This window comes from Schistocerca gregaria, chromosome 1 (assembly GCF_023897955.1).
Source record: "Schistocerca gregaria isolate iqSchGreg1 chromosome 1, iqSchGreg1.2, whole genome shotgun sequence".
In the NCBI taxonomy this organism is placed as follows: Eukaryota; Metazoa; Arthropoda; class Insecta; order Orthoptera; family Acrididae; genus Schistocerca; species Schistocerca gregaria.
In genome coordinates this window covers 206,421,640-206,440,076 of record NC_064920.1, presented here as the reverse complement: position 1 = coordinate 206,440,076, position 18,437 = coordinate 206,421,640, and the positions used below count along the sequence as shown (strand labels likewise).

Below are 18,437 nucleotides of genomic sequence, written 5' to 3'. Positions count from 1 at the left end.
TGGTATTGGAGGGCAGCGTGGAAGGCAACAATCGCAGAGGGAGACCAAGAGATGAATACACTAAGCAGATTCAGAAGGATGTAGGTTGCAGCAAGTACTGGGAGATGAAGAAGCTTGCACAGGATAGAGTAGCATGGAGAGCTGCATCAAACCAGTCTCAAGACTGAAGACCACAAGAACAACTTGTTTTGCTTTCACTAGAGCTTAGCGTTACGTATGTGGGACGGTGTATTACTCTGACAGAAAAAAAATCGCCTAGAACCGCTCAGCTCAACATCATAATGTTGAATACAACCATGCAAACGTATATGCATTGTGTTGTGCAAGTACTTGATGTCAGGTTGTGGAATCGAGTTTCATGCCTGTTGCACTTGGTCGGTCAATAAAGGGATGGTTAATGCTGTTTTGGATGACGCTGAAGTTGTCATCCGATGCTGTCCCATATGTGCTCGGCTGGAGACACATCTGGTGATTGAGCAAGCCAAGACAACATGTCGACACTCTGTCGAGCGCGTTGAGTTACACCAGCGGTATATGGGCGAGCGTTACCCTGTTCAACCCCTGGTATGCTGTTCATGAATGCGAGCGCAACAGGTCGATTCACCAGACTGATGTACAAATTTGCATTCAGGGTGTGTAGGGTAACCAAGAGAATGCTCCTGCTGTTATACGAAATCGCACCTCAGACCACAATTGCAGGTGCATTTTCAGTGTCTAGCACGCACATCGGTTGTTTGCTGGCCCTCATAAGAAAAAACAACAGACATTCACTTTGCCCTCCAATGAACTCTCGCTTGTTACCACTGAAGTCGCAAATAGCGGGTCAGTAGAAGGCACACTGAGAGCGTGTGGCTCAGAGCTGTCCTTGAAATAACCGATTTATAAAATCCGTTCTGACACTGTGGTGCCAGTTACTGCACGAATTACTACTGAAAATGCAGTACGATGCGCCAGAGCCATACGCCAAAGACGGTGGTCTTCCCTATCGGTATTACCATATGGCCATCCGGAACCCTGTCTACTTCCGACCATAGATTCTCGTTTCCACCGCTGCCAGCAATCATTTCTGCCAAGTCTTTCCGTAATATCACAGAAGGAACATATAATGATAATAATAGTAATAAGATTTTATTGTCGTTAAGCTTACAGAAGCAATAGACAACGTTAAATTACAAAATATAAACAAAATTATATTCTGGAGTTATAAGTACAATATTACAATAGTTTTGTAAATAGTCAATAGACAGGAGATACAATATATAAAGTGAGGTAGTACAACTAAATCAATCAGAATGTACCAGTACAAAATACAGTAAAAAGTCAGAATACAGAATACCAAGACAAGAAAACATATTATATACAAAGAAATATTATATCAGATTATGGGAGCCTTTATATTTTATGAAGTAACAGCTTTGTCGTGAGATGAGAAAACATTTTATTTTCCAAGCACAGATCAAAAACTAACAACAATAAACAACTCGCAACCAAGCCGACTTCGGCAAAGATAAATATCTATCAGCTGCAGCTTTCACCCGCTGTTTTTGGCGCAGTGGATAAATGACGTGGCCACATCAGCCCCCTCCTTTTGAAACCGGGTGCACCAGGTATGTGGGAAAAGTTGCACTTGATTTTTCTACCAGCTCCGGTTCTGCACTTGCTGCTTCGTTGTCCTCTTCTGAAACCAAGGGCTCGGCGAGACTATCTGCTCTTTCTTTGGCTTCCACGTTTGAGGGTGATTTTGCAGACCGAGGAAGGAGTGTACTCTCTTCGGTGTAAGCAGGTTTTAGCCGCTCAATTGAGACTGTCTCTTCTTTACCATCCTTATCGATTTTGAAGCTGTGGCTTCGTCTTGTGATTACCCTGTATGGTCCACAGTAAGACGAAACAAGCGGCGGGCGCACCGTATTATCCCTAAGCCACACGTGGGACGTTGCTTGCAGGTCTTTATGTACAAACACTCTCCGGTCTCCATGTCTGACAGGGTTAGTGGGTTTGATGTTTCTCATTCTAACGCTGAGTTGTCTCGCGAATTGCATGCATAGCTCAGGGGCGAACGGCTGTGTAGACGCTGGAACGATAAATTCTCCAGGAACCCTCAATTGCTCGCCATAAACCAATTCTGCGGAAGAGCATTGTAAGTCCTCCTTCACGGCCGTTCTTAATCCGAGTAGGACCAGCGGTAGTGCTTCAGGCCATGAAGTGGAACTACACATTAATGCAGCTTTGAGCGTGCGGTGTAGTCGTTCCACCATTCCATTACTAGATGGGCGATGGCTTGTGGTGCGTAGGTGGTTGCACCCGCACAGTAGTAAACGTTCATTGAAAAGTTGGCTTTAAAACTGCCTTCCGCGATCTGTTGTTATGTTTTGCGGAACGCCAAACCTGGAGAACTATGAATGCAACAGTGCTTTTGAAACCGACTCCGTAGAAATGTCTTGTATTACAACTACTTCTGGCCACCTGGTAAAACGATCAATGATTTTGAGCAAATAGCGTTGTTCTGAAGAACTTTCATTCTGTTAATCGGTAGAGCAACCCTTTCATTTCTCACTGAAACTTTCTTTTATTTAATTAATGTATGTCAAATTAAATTATTTCAGGTGCCAAACTCTTTTCTACCCCACTTGCAGGGTCGATTACAATCAGTTCGCGTTTCTTTTTAATCAATGTGCAACAGCAAAAGTCGGAGTTAGAATGGGGGGGGGGGTCTTAGAGCATCATTTATATATGAAGATTCTCGAATAATTTAGTGTTAAATACACTACTAGCCCCGGAACCTCGCAAGGACCACGAAGATAAGATACGAGATTTTAAGGCTCATACGGAGGCATATAGACAGACGTTTTTCCCTCGCTCTATTTGCCAGTGCAACAGGAAAGGAAATGGCTAATAGTGTTAGGGGTACCCTCCTCCACGCACCGAACAGTGGTTCGCAGAGTATCTACGTGGATGTAGATGCAGACCAATACAGAGCGGCTGAAAATGCTTGCTCTGAGTCTCATTCTTAGAGCGCACTTGAAATAAGATAAAGATTTCGACATCAACCGGCGTTTTGTGTCCTTGGGTGTTGTTTGCACCACCTAACAGATAAAGTACAACATTACTTACCAATTCAGATTTATTAAGCAATACGGCGCCGCCCACCGTACGTCATACGATACGCTGAGACGAAAATGTGGCTGATATTATCAAACGAACTGGGTTCTGTTAAAGCACTCATTCTTCGCTGTTATTGTCCCATGACTTGCTGCTAATTACTTGCTACGAGTTGCAGTTAAGAACAAAGATATTACATTGTTTTATCTTCCCAGCATTTCTTTTCGAACGGATTTGCGTCATTGGTACACAATGCAATTTCAAACAAGAACTGGGATACTGCACTGTGATGCTACCCAGATTAATTTCAGTGACATTCCATATGAAACTGACAACGGCAAACAGAAAATTTTGGTTAATAAATTCCTCTAAAACTTACAAATTGTCAACAAAACAGAAAAGAATGAGACACACCGACGCCGGCCGCGGTGGTCTCGCGGTTCTAGGTGCGCAGTCCGGAACCGTGCGACTGCTACGGTCGCAGGTTCGAATCCTGCCTCGGGCATGGATGTGTGTGATGTCCTTAGGTTAGTTAGGTTTAAGTAGTTCTAAGTTCTAGTGGACTAACGACCACAGCAGTTGAATCTCATAGTGCACAGAGCCATTTGAACCATTTTTTTGACACACCGACGTCTGGGGGAACCACGCACTCACTGACTAACTTCAGGTTGGTCACGGATATACCGATAGGCATTGATTACGCGTTCCTGTGGTGTCTGTACGCCGTTAATGGGGTGTGCATACACTTAAGATTTCAAGTGTCCCACAACCAAAACTCCAAGGTCTTACGATCAGAGAACGAGCTGGATGAAGTACTGGACCTCTCCGACCATTCCATTGCAACTGAATGTCTGTGTGAGTTGTTCTCGGAGAATTTGGGGGAAAATGGACTGGTGTTCCATCATGCATGAACTACAACGCTACCAGTCATTGGAATGGTACATCTTCTAGCAGTACAGGCAAGCCGTTGATAGGAACTGAAGGTACCTTGTCTCAGTCAACCTGCTTGATAGTACCGTATGTAAAGCTCTATGAAAAAAAAAAAAAAACTAAACGCCTCCCGCACTGGCACCGACTGGCCGCCGTGTCATCCTCAGCCCACAGGCATCACTGGATCCGGATATGGAGGGCCATGTAGTTAGCACACCGCTCTCCAGGCCGTATGTCAGTTTGCGAGACCGGAGCCGCTACTTCTCAATCAAGTAGCTCCTCAGTTTGCCTCACAAGGGCTGGGTGCTGCCCGCTTGCCAACAGCGCTTGGCAGACCGGATGGTCACCCATCCAAGTGCTAGCCCAGCCCAACAGCGCTTAACTTCGCTGATCTGACGGGAACCGGTGTTAACACTGCGGCAAGGCCGTAACGTATTATTTCTCTGTCGCCAATAATTGCTGCCCATGCATTAGCAAAGGCGAACAATTATTCATATCTTTTAAGGTCTGCATTTTAGAGCCCACGTTTACTGGAATTTTTTGTTCTTCTGTTCCATACTACCAACTCGCAAAATATAGAATACTTTTTTATCACGCCGTATAAACTGGCAGAAAAGATAGGCCTCTGTTGTTGTTGAGTCTGGTCTGCCACCCTGCATACAAGGTTTTATCCAAAGCACTCCTAACATCAAACAGATCGTTTGATTGGTGAGTATCGAGCAGGCTTCACAAAAAGGCAGATTGTGTACTGAGCAGATTTGGTGTCGGACGTCAATATTAAGGATACGTCGACGCCCCAACACCTTTGTGAACTTTAAAAAGGTCTACGACTCTGTTGACAGACAAACCATTTTGGACACTCGAGAAGAGCACAGAATAGACAGGAAGATTAGAGGACTAATCTTCCACATTTTCACAGCCACAACTTCTCAAGTAAAGTTTCTTGGTGAAATATCTGAGCCTTTTGAAGTACGTACAGGAGTTTGACATGCAGATGGCCTCTCCTGGCTTCCGTTTAACATGGTGTTAGACAACTTCGATAGAGAATGATAGAAAGAAAGCGAGGGTATAAACAACGGGACAGAAAATCAAGGTGAAGTGCGTAGCTTCTGCTGACGATCTAGCTATCGTTACTAATACTAATGAAGAAATCGAGTAAAATGACTCTGAGCACTATGGGACTTAACTTCTGAGGTAATCAGTCCCGTAGAACTTAGAGATACTTAAACCTAACTAACCTAAGGACATCACACACATCCATGCCTAAGGCAGGATTCGAACCTGCGACCATAGCGGTCGCGCGGTTCCAAAATGTAGCGCCTAGAACCGCTCTGCCACCCCGGCCGACGAAATCAAATAAGCCGTAGAGGAGTTAGACGAGAGAACATCAAAGACAAGACTCGAAATATCGTATGACAAGACTCATTTGGTGGGAAATTTACATCAGAATAGCACTAGATTCACAATGCAAAGGAAATATGAGACAATTTAACATGTACCGTAATTTAAACTTCTCGGATAAATCATCGTATATCTGGTCTAGACAGTAAAGCCAATTTACAAAGAGCCACCAAACTCAAGAAACCGAGCGAGTTGGCGCAGTGGTTTGCACACTGGACTCGCATTCGGGAGGAAGACGGTTCAAACCCGTCTCCGGCCATCCTGATTTAGGTTTTCCGTGATTTCCCTAAATCGTTTCAGGCAAATGCCGGAATGGTTCCTTTGAAAGGGCACGGCCGAATTCCTTCCCAATCCTTCCCTAACCCGAGCTTGCGCTCCGTCTCTAGTGACCTCGTTGTCGACGGGACGTGAAACACTAACCACCAAACTCAAGAAAGAGTACAGAATAACCATGGACCTTGCCGTTGGTGGGGAGGCTTGCGTGCCTCAACGATACAGACAGCCGTATCGTAGGTGCAACCACAACGGAGGGGTATCTGCTGAGAGGCCAGACAACGTGTGGCTCCTGAACAGGGGCAGCAGCCTTTTCAATAGTTGCAGGGGCAACAGTCTGGATGATTGACTGATCTGGCCTTGTAACACTAACCAAAACGGCCTAGCTGTTGCAGTACTGCGAACGGCTGAAAGCAAGGGGAAACTACAGCCGTAATTTTTCCCGAGGGCATGCAGCTTTACTGTATGGTTCAATGATGATGGCGTCCTCTTGGGTAAAATATTCTAGAGGTAAAATAGTCCCCCTCTTCGGATCTCCGGGTGGGGACTACTCAGGAGGATGTCGTTATCAGGAGAAAGAAAACTGGCATTCTACGGATCGGGACGTGGAATGTCAGATCCGTTTATCAGGCAGATAGGTTAGAAAATTTAAAAAGGGAAATGGATAGGTTAAAGTTAGATATAGTGGGAATTAGTGAAGTTCGGTGGCAGGAGGAACAAGACTTCTGGTCAGGTGAATACAGGGTTATAAATACAAAATCAAATAGGGGGACGCAGAAGTAGGTATAATAGTGAATTTAAAAAAATAGGAGTTTGGGTAAGCTACTACAAACAGCACAGTGAACGCATTATTGTGGCCAAGACAGAAATGAAGCCCACACCTACGACAGTAGTACAAATTTATATGCCAACTAGCTCCGCAGATGACGAAGAGATTGGTGAAATGTATGATGAGATTAAAGAAATTATTCAGATAGTGAAGGGAGACGAAAATTTAATAGTCATGGGTGACTGGAATTTGATAGTAGGGAAAGGAAGAGAAGAAAACGTAGTAGGTGAATATGGAATGGGGGTAAGAAATAAAAGAGCAAGCCGCCTGGTAGAATTTTGCACAGAGCATATCTTCATCATAGCTAACACTGGGTTCAAGAATCCTAAAAGAAGGTTGTGTACATGGAAGAATCCTGGAGATACTAAAAGGTATCAGATAGATTATATAGTGGTAAGACAGAGATTTAGGAACCAGGTTTTAAATTGTAAGACATTTCCAGCGGCAGATGTGGACTCTGGCCATAATCTATTGGTTATGAACTGTAGATTAAAAATGAAGAAATTGCAGAAAGGTGGGAATTAAAGGAGATGGGACCAGGAAAAATGACTAAACCAGAGATTGTACAGAGTTTCAGGGAGAGCATAAGGGAGCAATTGACAGGAAGCGAGAAAGAAATACAGTAGAAGACGAATGGGTAGCTTTGAGGGATGAAGTGAAGGCAGCAGACTATCAAGTAGGTAAAAAGACGAGGGCTAGTACAAATCCTTGGGTAACAGAAGAAATATTGAATTTAATTGATGAAAGGAGAAAATATAAAAATGTAGTAAATGAAGCAGGCAAAAAGGAATAAAAATGTCTCAAAAATGAGATCGACAGGAAGTGCAAAGTTGGCTAAGCAGGCAGGGCTAGAGGAAAAATGTAAGGATGTAGACGCTTGTCTCACTAGGGGTAAGATAGGTACAGCCTACAGGAAAATTAAAGAGACCTTTGGAGAAAAGAGAGCCACTTGTATGAATATCAAGAGCTCAGATGGAAACCCAGTTCTAAGCAAAGAGGGGAAAGCAAAAAGGTGGAAGAAGTATATAGAGGGTCTATACAAGGGCGATGTACTTGAGCACAATATAATGGAAATGGAAGAGGATGTAGATGAAGATGAAATGGGAGATACGATACTGCGTGAAGAGTTTGACAGAGCACTGAAAGACCTGAGTCGAAATAAGGTCCCCGGAGTAGACAACATTCCATTGGAACTACTGACAGCCTTGGGAGAGCCAGTCCTGACAAAACTCTACCACCTGGTGAGCAGGATGTATGAGACAGGCGAAATACCCTCAGACTTCAAGAAGAATATAATAATTCCAATCCGAAAGAAAGCAGGTGCTGACAGATGTGAAAATTACCGAGCTATCAGTTTAATAAGTCACAGCTGCAAAATACTTTCGCGAATTCTTTACAGACAAATGGAAAAACTAGTAGAAGCCGACCTCGGGGAAGACCAGTTTGGGTTCCGTAGAGATGTTGGAACACGTGAGGCAATACTGACCCTACGACTTGTCTTAGAGGCTAGATTAAGGAAGGACAAACCTACGTTTCTAGCATTTGTAGACTTGGAGAAGGCTTTTGACGATATTGACTGGAATCCTCTCTTTCAAATTCTGAAGGTGGCAGGGGTAAAATACAGGGAGCGAAGGGCTATTTACAATTTGTACAGAAACCAGATGGCAGTTATAAGAGTCGAGGGACATGAAAGGGAAGCAGTGGTTGGGAAGGGAGTGAGACAGAGCTGTAGTCTCTCCCCGATGTTATTCAATCTGTATATTGAGCAAGCAGTGAAGGAAACAAAAGAAAAATTCGGAGTAGGTATTAAAGTCCATGGAGGAGAAATAAAAACTTTGATGTTCGCCAATGGCAATGTAATTCTGTCAGAGACAGCAAAGGATTTGGAAGAGAAGTTGAACGGAATGGACAATGTCTTGAAAGGAGGATATAAGATGAACATCAACAAAAGCGAAACGAGGATAATGGAATGGAGTCGAATTAAGTCGTGTGATGATGAGGCAATTAGATTAGGAAATGAGACACTTAAAGTAGTAAAGGAGCTTTGCTATTTGGGGAGAAAAATAACTGATGATGGTCGAAGTAGAGAGGATGGAAAATATAGACTTACAATGGCAAGGAAAGCGTTTCTGAAGAAGAGAAATTTGTTAACATCGAGTATAGATTTAAGTGTCAGGAAGTCGTTTCTGAAAGTATTTGTATGGAGCGTAGCCATGTATGGAAGTGAAACATGGACGATAAATAGTTTGGGCAAGAAGAGAAAAGAAGCTTTCGAAATGTGGTGCTGCAGAAGAATGCTGAAGATTAGATGGGTAGATCACATAACTAATGAGGAGGTATTGAATAGAATTGGGGAGAAGAGGAGTTTGTGGCACAACTTGAATAGAAGAAGGGATCGGTTGGTAGGACATGTCCTGAGGCATCAAGGGATCACAAATTTCGTATTGGAGGGCAGTGTGGAGGGTAAAAATCGTAGAGGTAGACCAACAGATGAATATATTAAGCAGATTCAGAAGGATGTAGGTTGCAGTAGGTACTGAGAGATAAAGGAGCTTGCACAGGATAGATTAGCTTGGAGAGCTGCATCAAACCAGTCTCAAGACTGAAGACCACAACAATAATAACAGGGGATATAGTGTACTGTACTTTACTAAACCGAAGGATACAATTTTAAAAGGCAGAGGATACACTTTATTAAATCGAAAAATACATTAATTTTCGAAGAAAAAGTCCTTGAATGTATACTGTACATAATTATACGGGGTATTCAAACAGTCTCTCCGCAGTGCCGTATGATTGCTAATCGCGCGTGACGTATGCCGCAGTGAATATACCGAAATGAAACTCAGTGAAATACAAGTTATTACTTTATTGAATATTCATTTTTACTTACAAATTTTCACATTAAATGTTGAAAGTATCCCCCCTGTTGTTGAATACACAATTCAATTCGTCTAACCATGTTTCCAAACACAAGCTGTAACATTTCTTCTGTAACAGAAGCAGTGAAAGTGGATATTCAAGTTTTTCAATTCATCGATGCATTTTGGACGGTTTTTATAGACAGCTGCTTTCGCTGCACCCCAGAAGAAAAAGTCAGGTAGTGTTAGGTCAGGCGATCACACACATCCATGCCCAAGGCAGGATTCGAACCAGCGACCGTAGCGGTCGCGCAGTTCCAGATTGTGGCGCCTAGAACCGCTCGGCCACCCCGGACGAACTTCTGAGGTCATCAGTCTCTTAGAACTTTGAACTACTTAAACGTAACTAACCTAACGACATTACACACTTCCATGCCCGAGGCAGAATTCGAACCTGTGACCGTAGAGGTCGCGCGGTTCCAGCCTGTAGCGCCTAGAACCGCTTGGCTACCCCTACCGGCGGCAGCTTATGACTACCATTTACATTACAGTACGCATTAATGTTACGCAACTGTTTCTGTTGTTTGTAACCACGGGCTTCTCTCTCGTTCCTGGCAGCTAATGTTTTTGAAGGAAGCATCTTATAAAAGAGTCCTACTTCATCAGCATTATACAAGTCATTAGCAGTTAAATCTTCTTCCTCTATAATCTTCCGTATCTTGCTTACAAACTCATCAGCATTCTTATCGTTAGCTAAGCGACTTTCCCCGGTGAGTGTCAGCTGCCGAATGCCGTGGCGTCTTTTCCAGTTTACTAGCCAACTTTCGCTCGCTGCAACCAAGTTACTCTCGCCAATTTGTTTGTTAAATGTAGCTGCTTTTTCCTTTATAATCGGGCCACTGTCTGGAGTTACTTCACTGCGTTGTTCTGTATCGTCCAACATTCAACTCAACAGCAATGGCTTTCGTCGAAGAACCTCTAACTTATCTAACATTTCGGGTTTCTGCTTGAGGCCTAGAGTAACGTGTTTTTTTTTAGAAGCCATGATTCTAAACTGTAAAGGAGGCTACAATTTCAAATACAATATATAAAGCATTGTTTAACTAAGCATTGTTGCGCACAGTAATTCATTGTGCGCGTGTTTTTGGATGTGCGCTGGATTACTGAGAGGCCGGACAACTGAGGGCCGGATTAGCGAGGGTCTAGTGTATCACAATGGTCTGCTCGTCTCCGTGCTGAGAACAACACAAGAAATGGAAGGCCATCAGGCAGCAGACTACAACTCTAGGTTATTGTTGGCGACATTTTGACAGAGGATCGATGGAATTGTATGTACTGCCAGAATATCTGCCACTCCAGTTTACAGAATTATAACGGAAAAGTTAAAGATGAGAAAAGTTGGTACCAGATGGGTTCCGCATGATCTGAATGGAGAGCAGAAAGCAGGTCGCAAAAGAATGGCACAAGAACGGCTTCGACGTTATCGAACAGAAGGAGAATAGTTTCTGTAAAGGACTGGAAACTTTCCTCATGTCAGCACGTTGTAGGTGTCGCCACCGGTCCCACCCTTGTGTGAATGCTCTGAAAAGCTAATCATTTGCATATCACAGCATCTTATTCCCGTCGGTTAAATTTCACGTCTGTAGCACTTCATCTTCGTGGTGTAGCAATTTTAATGGCCAGTAGTGTATGTTAACGTCGACGTCATTTCAATAACTCTCTCTTGCAGACCAAATAAAATCGAACAGTGACACTGTACTTCCAAGATTTACACGATGCTCTAACGAACTTTGGGACGGAAATGAACATAGGGGGGAGGATGAGATGGACAGAGAAATGGTTGGGGGGGGGGAGGGGGATTTGGGACTCATGCACAGAGAGATTGGGGGCAGGATATATAATAGGCAACATGTGTGTGTGCCATCATGCATTCAGAGTCAATGAACGTTCGAGATCGTTCAGTGTGTTCTAGAAATCCTATAGCCATTCTCCTCACATATTTTCGGCAAGCCACTGTTCGGTGCATGGGGGAAAGTACAACAGCAATTATTCAAGATGCATTCTAATGCTGGGATACAATCATGCATTCTGCAAAGTGACTTAAACCAGTTGCACTGTCTACATGAAATTCCCCAGTCAATTCTGATCTCCGATTTCACCCGATGGCTTTGACCAATGGTGTAAGGTATGATGTTATTCTTTTATGTTGCAGTTTGTATATATGGATTTTGAATGCTTCCTCTGGAGTTCTTCGTTACGCGCATATATTAAAAATCTGATGTATATTATTTTCTTTATCTTCTGTTGATGTATTCGTGATTAATAAGATTCTGATTTCTTACACAATTGCTTTTCGTTATGGACGAGTCACTTGTGTTTATCGTCAAATGTTATAAAATGGCTACTCCACAACAAAAATCAGGTTTGCAAAGTGTAATTTCGTGATTACAGTGCAAATAAATTTCAGGTTCATCCTCCGAATGGATGGAACATTCACAGATGTTATCGACAATTTCTTGATACAGGATATATGTACAGGGTGTTACAAAAAGGTAAGGCCAAACTTTCAGAAAACATTCCTCACACACAAAGAAAGAAAATATGTTATGTGGACATGTGTTCGGAAACGCTTACTTTCCATGTTAGAGCTCATTTTATTACTTCTCTTCAAATCACATTAATCATGGAATGGAAACACACAGCACCAGAACGTACCAGCCTGACTTCAAACCCTTTGTTACAGGAAATGTTCAAAATGTCCTCCGTTAGCGAGAATACATACATCTACCCTCTGTCGCATGGAATCCCTGATGCGTTGATGCAGCCCTGGAGAATGGCGTAATGTATCACAGACGTCCACAATACCAGCACAAAGAGTCTCTACATTTGGTACCGGGGTTGCGTAGACAAGAGCTTTCAAATGCTCCCGTAAATGGAAGTCAAGAGGGTTGAGGTTAGGAGAGCGTGGAGGCCATGGAATTGGTCCGCCTCTGCCAATCCATCGGTCACCGAATCTGTTGTTGAGAAGCGTACGAACACTTCGACTGAAATGTGCAGGAGCTCCATCGTGCATGAACCACATGTTGTGTCGTACTTGTAAAGGCACATGTTCTAGCAGCACAGGTAGAGTATCTCGTATGAAATCATGATAACGTGCTCCATTAAGCGTAGGTGGAAGAACATGGGGCCCAATCGAGACATCACCAACAATGCCTGTCCAACGTTCACAGAAAATCTGTGTTGATGACGTGATTGCACAATTGCGTGAGGATTCTCGTCAGCCCATACATGTTGATTGTGAAAATTTACAATTTGATCACGTTGGAATGAAGCCTCATCCATAAAGAGAACATTTGCACTGAAATGAGGATTGACACATTGTTGGATGAACCATTTGCAGAAGTGTACCTGTGGAGGCCAATCAGCTGCTGATAGTGCCTGCACACGCTGTATATGGTGCGGAAACAACTGGTTCTCCCGTAGCACTCTCCATACAGTGACGTGGTCAACGTTACCTTATACAGCAGCAACTTCTCTGACGCTGACATTAGGGTTATCGTCAACTGCACGAAGAATTCCTTCGTCCATTGCAGGTGTCCTTGTCGTTCTAGGTCTACCCCAGTCGCGAGTCATAGGCTGGAATGTTCCGTGCTCCTTAAGACGCCGATAAATTGCTTCGAACGTCTTCCTGTCAGGACACCTTCGTTCTGGAAATCTGACTCGATACTAACGTACCGCGCTACGGCTATTGCCCCGTGCTAATCCACATATCAAATGGGCATCTGCCAACTCCACATTTGGAAACATTGCACTGACTGCAAAACCACGTTCTGTCTGCTTGTGTCTGCATATGTGTGGATGAATATGTGTGTGTGTGCGAGTGTATACCCGTTCTTTTTTCCCCCTAAGGTAAGTCTTTCCGCTCCCGGGATTGGAATGACTCCTTACCCTCTCCTTTAAAACCTCCTGACGAAGCTAAAAAAATGGCTCTGAGCACTATGGGAGTCATCTGCTGTGGTCATTAGTCCCCTAGAACTTACAACTACTTAAACCTAACTAACCTAAGGACATCACACACATCCATGCCCAAGGCAGGATTCGAACCTGCGACCGTAGCAGCCGCACGGTTCCGGACTGCGCGCCTAGAACCGCGAGACCACCGCAGCCGGCCCTGACGAAGCAACTGTTGGTTGCAAAAGCTTGAATTTTGTGTGTATGTTGTGTGTCTATCGATCTGCCAGCGCTTTCGTTATATATATATATACTTTCGAAATTAAAATATACTCAGATTTCAACAAAATTTTGGAAAACCTAAAATAGTGCTACCTCACATTGTGTTCCTGTGTACTTGGGATGTTTCACAAAACATCGACTAGATGTCCCTCGATGTTCCCGTATTACGGGTAATAAGATTCCACCAGTGCGACAACTATGCACTGAGGGATTACTCTGTTAGCAACAGGATCAGCTATGGTGGAGAATAGAATAAGACTTCTCGACTGGCCTCTTCCTACACCAGACATTAGCTCAGCTGAACGTTTGGGCGGAGTCCAAAGAGATCATGCAATAGAACTGGCCTAACCTCGCGACGATTTCGGAAATTCGGTGTAGTTTCCGGGGATAGCAGAAAATGTAAGTTCTGTTGTTCAACTCAAGGACGTAGCCAAAAGGTGACGGGGGGGGGGGGGGGGGGGGAGGGGGGCAGACCCACCCTCCTATCACCATACATACGACCTAGCTGCCGCGTATCCATCAGTACCTTAATCAATACCACCTCCTCCCCCAGTGTGGCTTCCGACCCTCCTTCTCCGCCGAAGACCAACTCCTTAACCTCATCCACCTTCTCTCCCTTCAGCTTAACTCCCGTCGCTCCACGATTTTTGTTTCCGTCGACCTCCAAAATGCCTACAACCATGTATGGCATCCCAGTCTCCTTTTTGAACTCCAAACCTTCGCCCTGCCAATCAATTTTATCCATCTGGTCACTTCCTTCCTCTCGCGTCGTCCTTCCTATGTCACCCTCCACAACACCAACTCCCGTATCTTTTATCCCACTGCTGGTGTCCCCCAGGGCGCCGTCTTCTCCCCTCTCCTTTATGTCTTGTACATGGCTGATATTCCCAAGCCACCCCCCTGTCCACATTCTCCAATATGCTGATAACACCGCTTTCCAGCTCTCTATCCTACCCTTCAACGGTCCCAACACACCCTCCAAACCCACCTTGACCAGTTGGTGTAACCACTGGCTCCTTCGTCTCAACCCCTCCAAAACCCAGGCAATCATCATAGGCCACACCACCTGCTCCTTGCATGATTTCTACCTCACCCTTTATGGTCATCCCATCCAGCTCACCCCAACCCTGAGATACCTTGGCCTCACGCTCAACCGTCACCTCACCTGGACCCCTCACCTCTTGACAATAACCCATTCCCGCCTCCTGAAACTTCTGTTTGGCCGGACATGGGGATTGCATCCTTCCACCATCTTCCACACCTATAAATCCCTCATTTGTCCTATCCTGGATCTCCCCACCCACCCACTTTTACAAGGCCCTCCAAATCCTTGAATGCCATGCGCTCCGCCTTGCCTTCCGTATCCACCTTCCTTCCCCCACAAGGCTCCTGTATGACTTCATCCCCTTCCCCCACCTCCATGTCCTTTACACTGTCCACAGGCGTGATGCCCCTCACCCCCTGGTTTCCTCCTTCCTCTCTGCTCCCCACCTGTTGCCACGCCTGTATCGTTGTATATCTCCATCTCTTCACCTCCACACCATCTCCTTCATCAGGGCAATTTCCAGCACCTCCCCCTGCTGGATGTTGAACTTCACTGTGACATATACCATTCCTTCCAACTGTAACCAGGCCTTGTTCCCCTCTTCTCCAGGGCTCCCCATTTCCTCTCCCCTCCTTCTCTCAGAGCGGATTTTCCTCCTTTCCTTCCCCCAAGTCCCTGCACCCCATCCTCGCCTCTTTCCCTCCCATGTCCTTCCCTTCCTGGCCCTCTTCAGCTCGGCCCCCGCCCATCTGCCCCCTCTCTTCCCTTCCATTCCTACTTCCCCTCTCCCTCATCTCCTTACACCTGGCAGATCCTCCATTTTGCTCATCGTCATCAGTGTGCTACATCAGTGTTGTGTTTGGTGCTGTTCTCCTGTGCATTGAGTGATGTGATTTTAGTTGTGTGCTGTCTTGTACATAGTGTTCCTGTCAGTGATTGTTATGTGCTATGCTGTCTGTCGATACTTTTGTGCTCTGGTCATACTTGTGTTCTTTTAATTGACCCAGTGTGTGGTTTTTTTGTATGTGCTCCTTTTTTTACGGTTTTTATCTCCATTTTACAGTGGCCCCTTTTTGTCTATAGTCTTCCATAATGTTCCCCTCTTTTTTTTGTATCTATGTACACCATGTTTTCTTCTTTATTTTATTTTTAAATGTCTTCTATTGTGTGTTTTATGTCTTTAGGCTGAAGAGCAGCGCAAATGCTGCTGCCTGTCCGCCCCAGTGGGGAACTGAAATACAATAAAGGGAAAAAAGGCAAGGGATTACTGAGGCATTCGTGTCCATCCGACGTTCATGCAGTAAATGCAAAACATGAACTATGGCGAAGCTATTACCAAATGTGTCCAAAACAGGACCATGGTCCTGTTCTTCTTTTCTTGGCTGCTGAAAAACAAACACTGGTAGAAATCAACCAGGTAATGAAGAATGTGTTTGGGACAGCATGTCTGTCGAAATACACCGAAAAACACCTTTGTGGAATGCTGCGGCTAGGGGTGCTACTGCTTCATAATAATGCATACCCCCTATCGCAGATGTCATTACGCCAATGTGAACACCCGTCCTATGGTCATGATCTCTCCCCTGAAGGGTCGACATTCCCATTGGAGGAGGAGGTGCAGCATGCAATTACAGACTTCTTCACGTGGCATGACACGATGTCTTCAACCTGATGTGGTGGGATGATTGCCTCTATGCTCACGGCGATTTTGCCTGAATGGCATACCAGTTCCTTACCGTCCGGCCTTCGAATGGATATTTTTGGGGGCTCCTTACGTTTTGATTTTCAATCACATAACGAAAAGGGGATATGGAATATCCACTATCAATGGTCAACTTGACCATCGATAGAGTAAACATCGATTTATCAGCAGTATCGGCTGTCGCCTATCCCTGCTTTAGTTAAGACAAACTATTGTACATCGTTGGCCTCGATTTCAGTTGCTGTTTTGGTAATCAGGTCAGTTCGTACTTGCGGTGGTCTCGCGGTTCTAGGCGCGCAGTCCGGAACCGTGCGACTGCTACGGTCGCAGGTTCGAATCCTGCCTCGGGCATGGATGTGTGTGATGTCCTTAGGTTAGTTAGGTTTAAGTAGTTCTAAGTTCTAGGGGACTGATGACCACAGCAGTTGAGTCCCATAGTGCTCAGAGCCATTTAACCATTTTTTTTCAGTTCGTACTTGCAGTTAAATTTAATGTAAATGCTGTGGTTTGTTATTTTTGTGCTGTGTGTGGTTCTGAATGTTTCTAAATACGGATAAATTTGTAAAAAGCAAGAAGAGGAAAACTGATTTTGATTCATCCACTAGCGTTAGGATAACTTAAAAATATGAATGTACTACTATAAAAGCTAATTACCTAAGCAGGTTAATGTTAGCAATGGAGTCATTATATGGAAGTGGGTAGAACTTTGAGGTTGCAATATTTCAGTATTTCACATTGTAGTGGGGCGATAAACATCATACAAATAATATCAAATTAAAATCATTGCATAAAAATACACTTGGATATCGTGTATCTCCCAAAAACCCCTTTGATCAACAAAAATATCGCCCAAACGGCGATCGTTGCATTTCATTTTTAAAAAACCTGGTCTGAATACTGTCATTATTAGCCCAAATGGCAAAATATCACTCAGTCTGGTCATGAGGGTGGTACTCACAAGGAGAAGGCCTCAGACATGGCCAATCGATTCGACTCAAATTTGACAGGTCGCTTGTGTACAACCTGAAACGAAGGAATCTATGATATTTTGGGTCAACACTCCCGCGTTTTTGAGAAAATCACTCCTAAAGGATATGACGAGCAATCGACTCAAAATTGGCGGGATCGATAGATAATTGTAAATCGAGCATTTTTCATCATCAGGTATGGGGTCCGAAAACGCGTACTTTTCCAAAAATCGAGGTAAGAAATTTTTACAACTGCCCCTTCTGTACCCACATGGTAAACGCTTTTCGGCGGCAGCACCGATAGCGCAACGGCCAAAGTAACTGGCTGGGAATCGGTAATCTCTTAGAAACCTCGTGGGTGTTCTTCTCTTCGTTTTTATTTTTCGATACCTCAATTGAAAGGAATAAGAGGGTTAATAAGGTAAGTAAATCAATAAGGAATGATAATAATAATGTAGGTAAATATATTTTTCAAACTTCTTGGGATAGTAAACAACTAAAATGTTGTTAAAATAGATTTCGGGCTTGCAGCCGGTCGTCGTAAACTCCTTCGCACGATATTTCGGCTGGACAACTGCCAGCCATCTTCAGGAGAGCCGAACGAGGACCGCCGGGAAAATTTCAAATTTTACAACTAAAATGTTACTCCAGGTCATTTTATAATGGCTCTTCCAGTCACTGTTACGTGTCCTCACTTTTCTTCGAACAACTAGATGGATGGTACTTGTCATATAAACATTCGACACAAATATACTCACGGCACCGAGAACATCTAATGAATGCAATCTTTCGACAGCTACACTGTTCCTTTCGGAGAGTCGGCGGAAAACAAACTTGGTTTGCATTTAAAAATATGTCTTTTTCGGGAATTAATTTTGATGCGTACAACGCATACGATATCACTGCCTGAAAAATAGGTGCTGAAAGTTAGTTATGAATAATGCTGTGAACAGTTATTGCAATCGTGCGGTTGTGCAATTCCCGCTGGGTTTCCAGAAGCACACTGCAATTTTGAAGCCCGGAAATAAAGTTTTTAACCTGGCGATAGAAACATTGTGTCATATATTGTAGTATTAATTTGTCTACTCCGGGAATC

General features: G+C 44.1%; 1 protein-coding gene across 1 annotated transcript; it reads right to left on the bottom strand.

The window, feature by feature from the left end:
- Window positions 1-1,574: 1,574 nt before the first annotated feature.
- LOC126338393 (uncharacterized) lies at window positions 1,575-2,255 on the bottom strand. Its single transcript, XM_050001553.1, has one exon. The coding sequence runs from the start codon at window positions 2,253-2,255 to the stop codon at window positions 1,575-1,577; it is 681 nt and encodes a 226-aa protein (XP_049857510.1).
- Between the last annotated feature and the right edge of the window lie 16,182 nt (window positions 2,256-18,437).

Excerpts from the sequence above, each read along its gene's own strand:
- LOC126338393 (XM_050001553.1), bottom strand. The coding sequence starts at position 2,255 with ATGGTGGAACGACTACACCGCACGCTCAAAGCTGCATTAATGTGTAGT.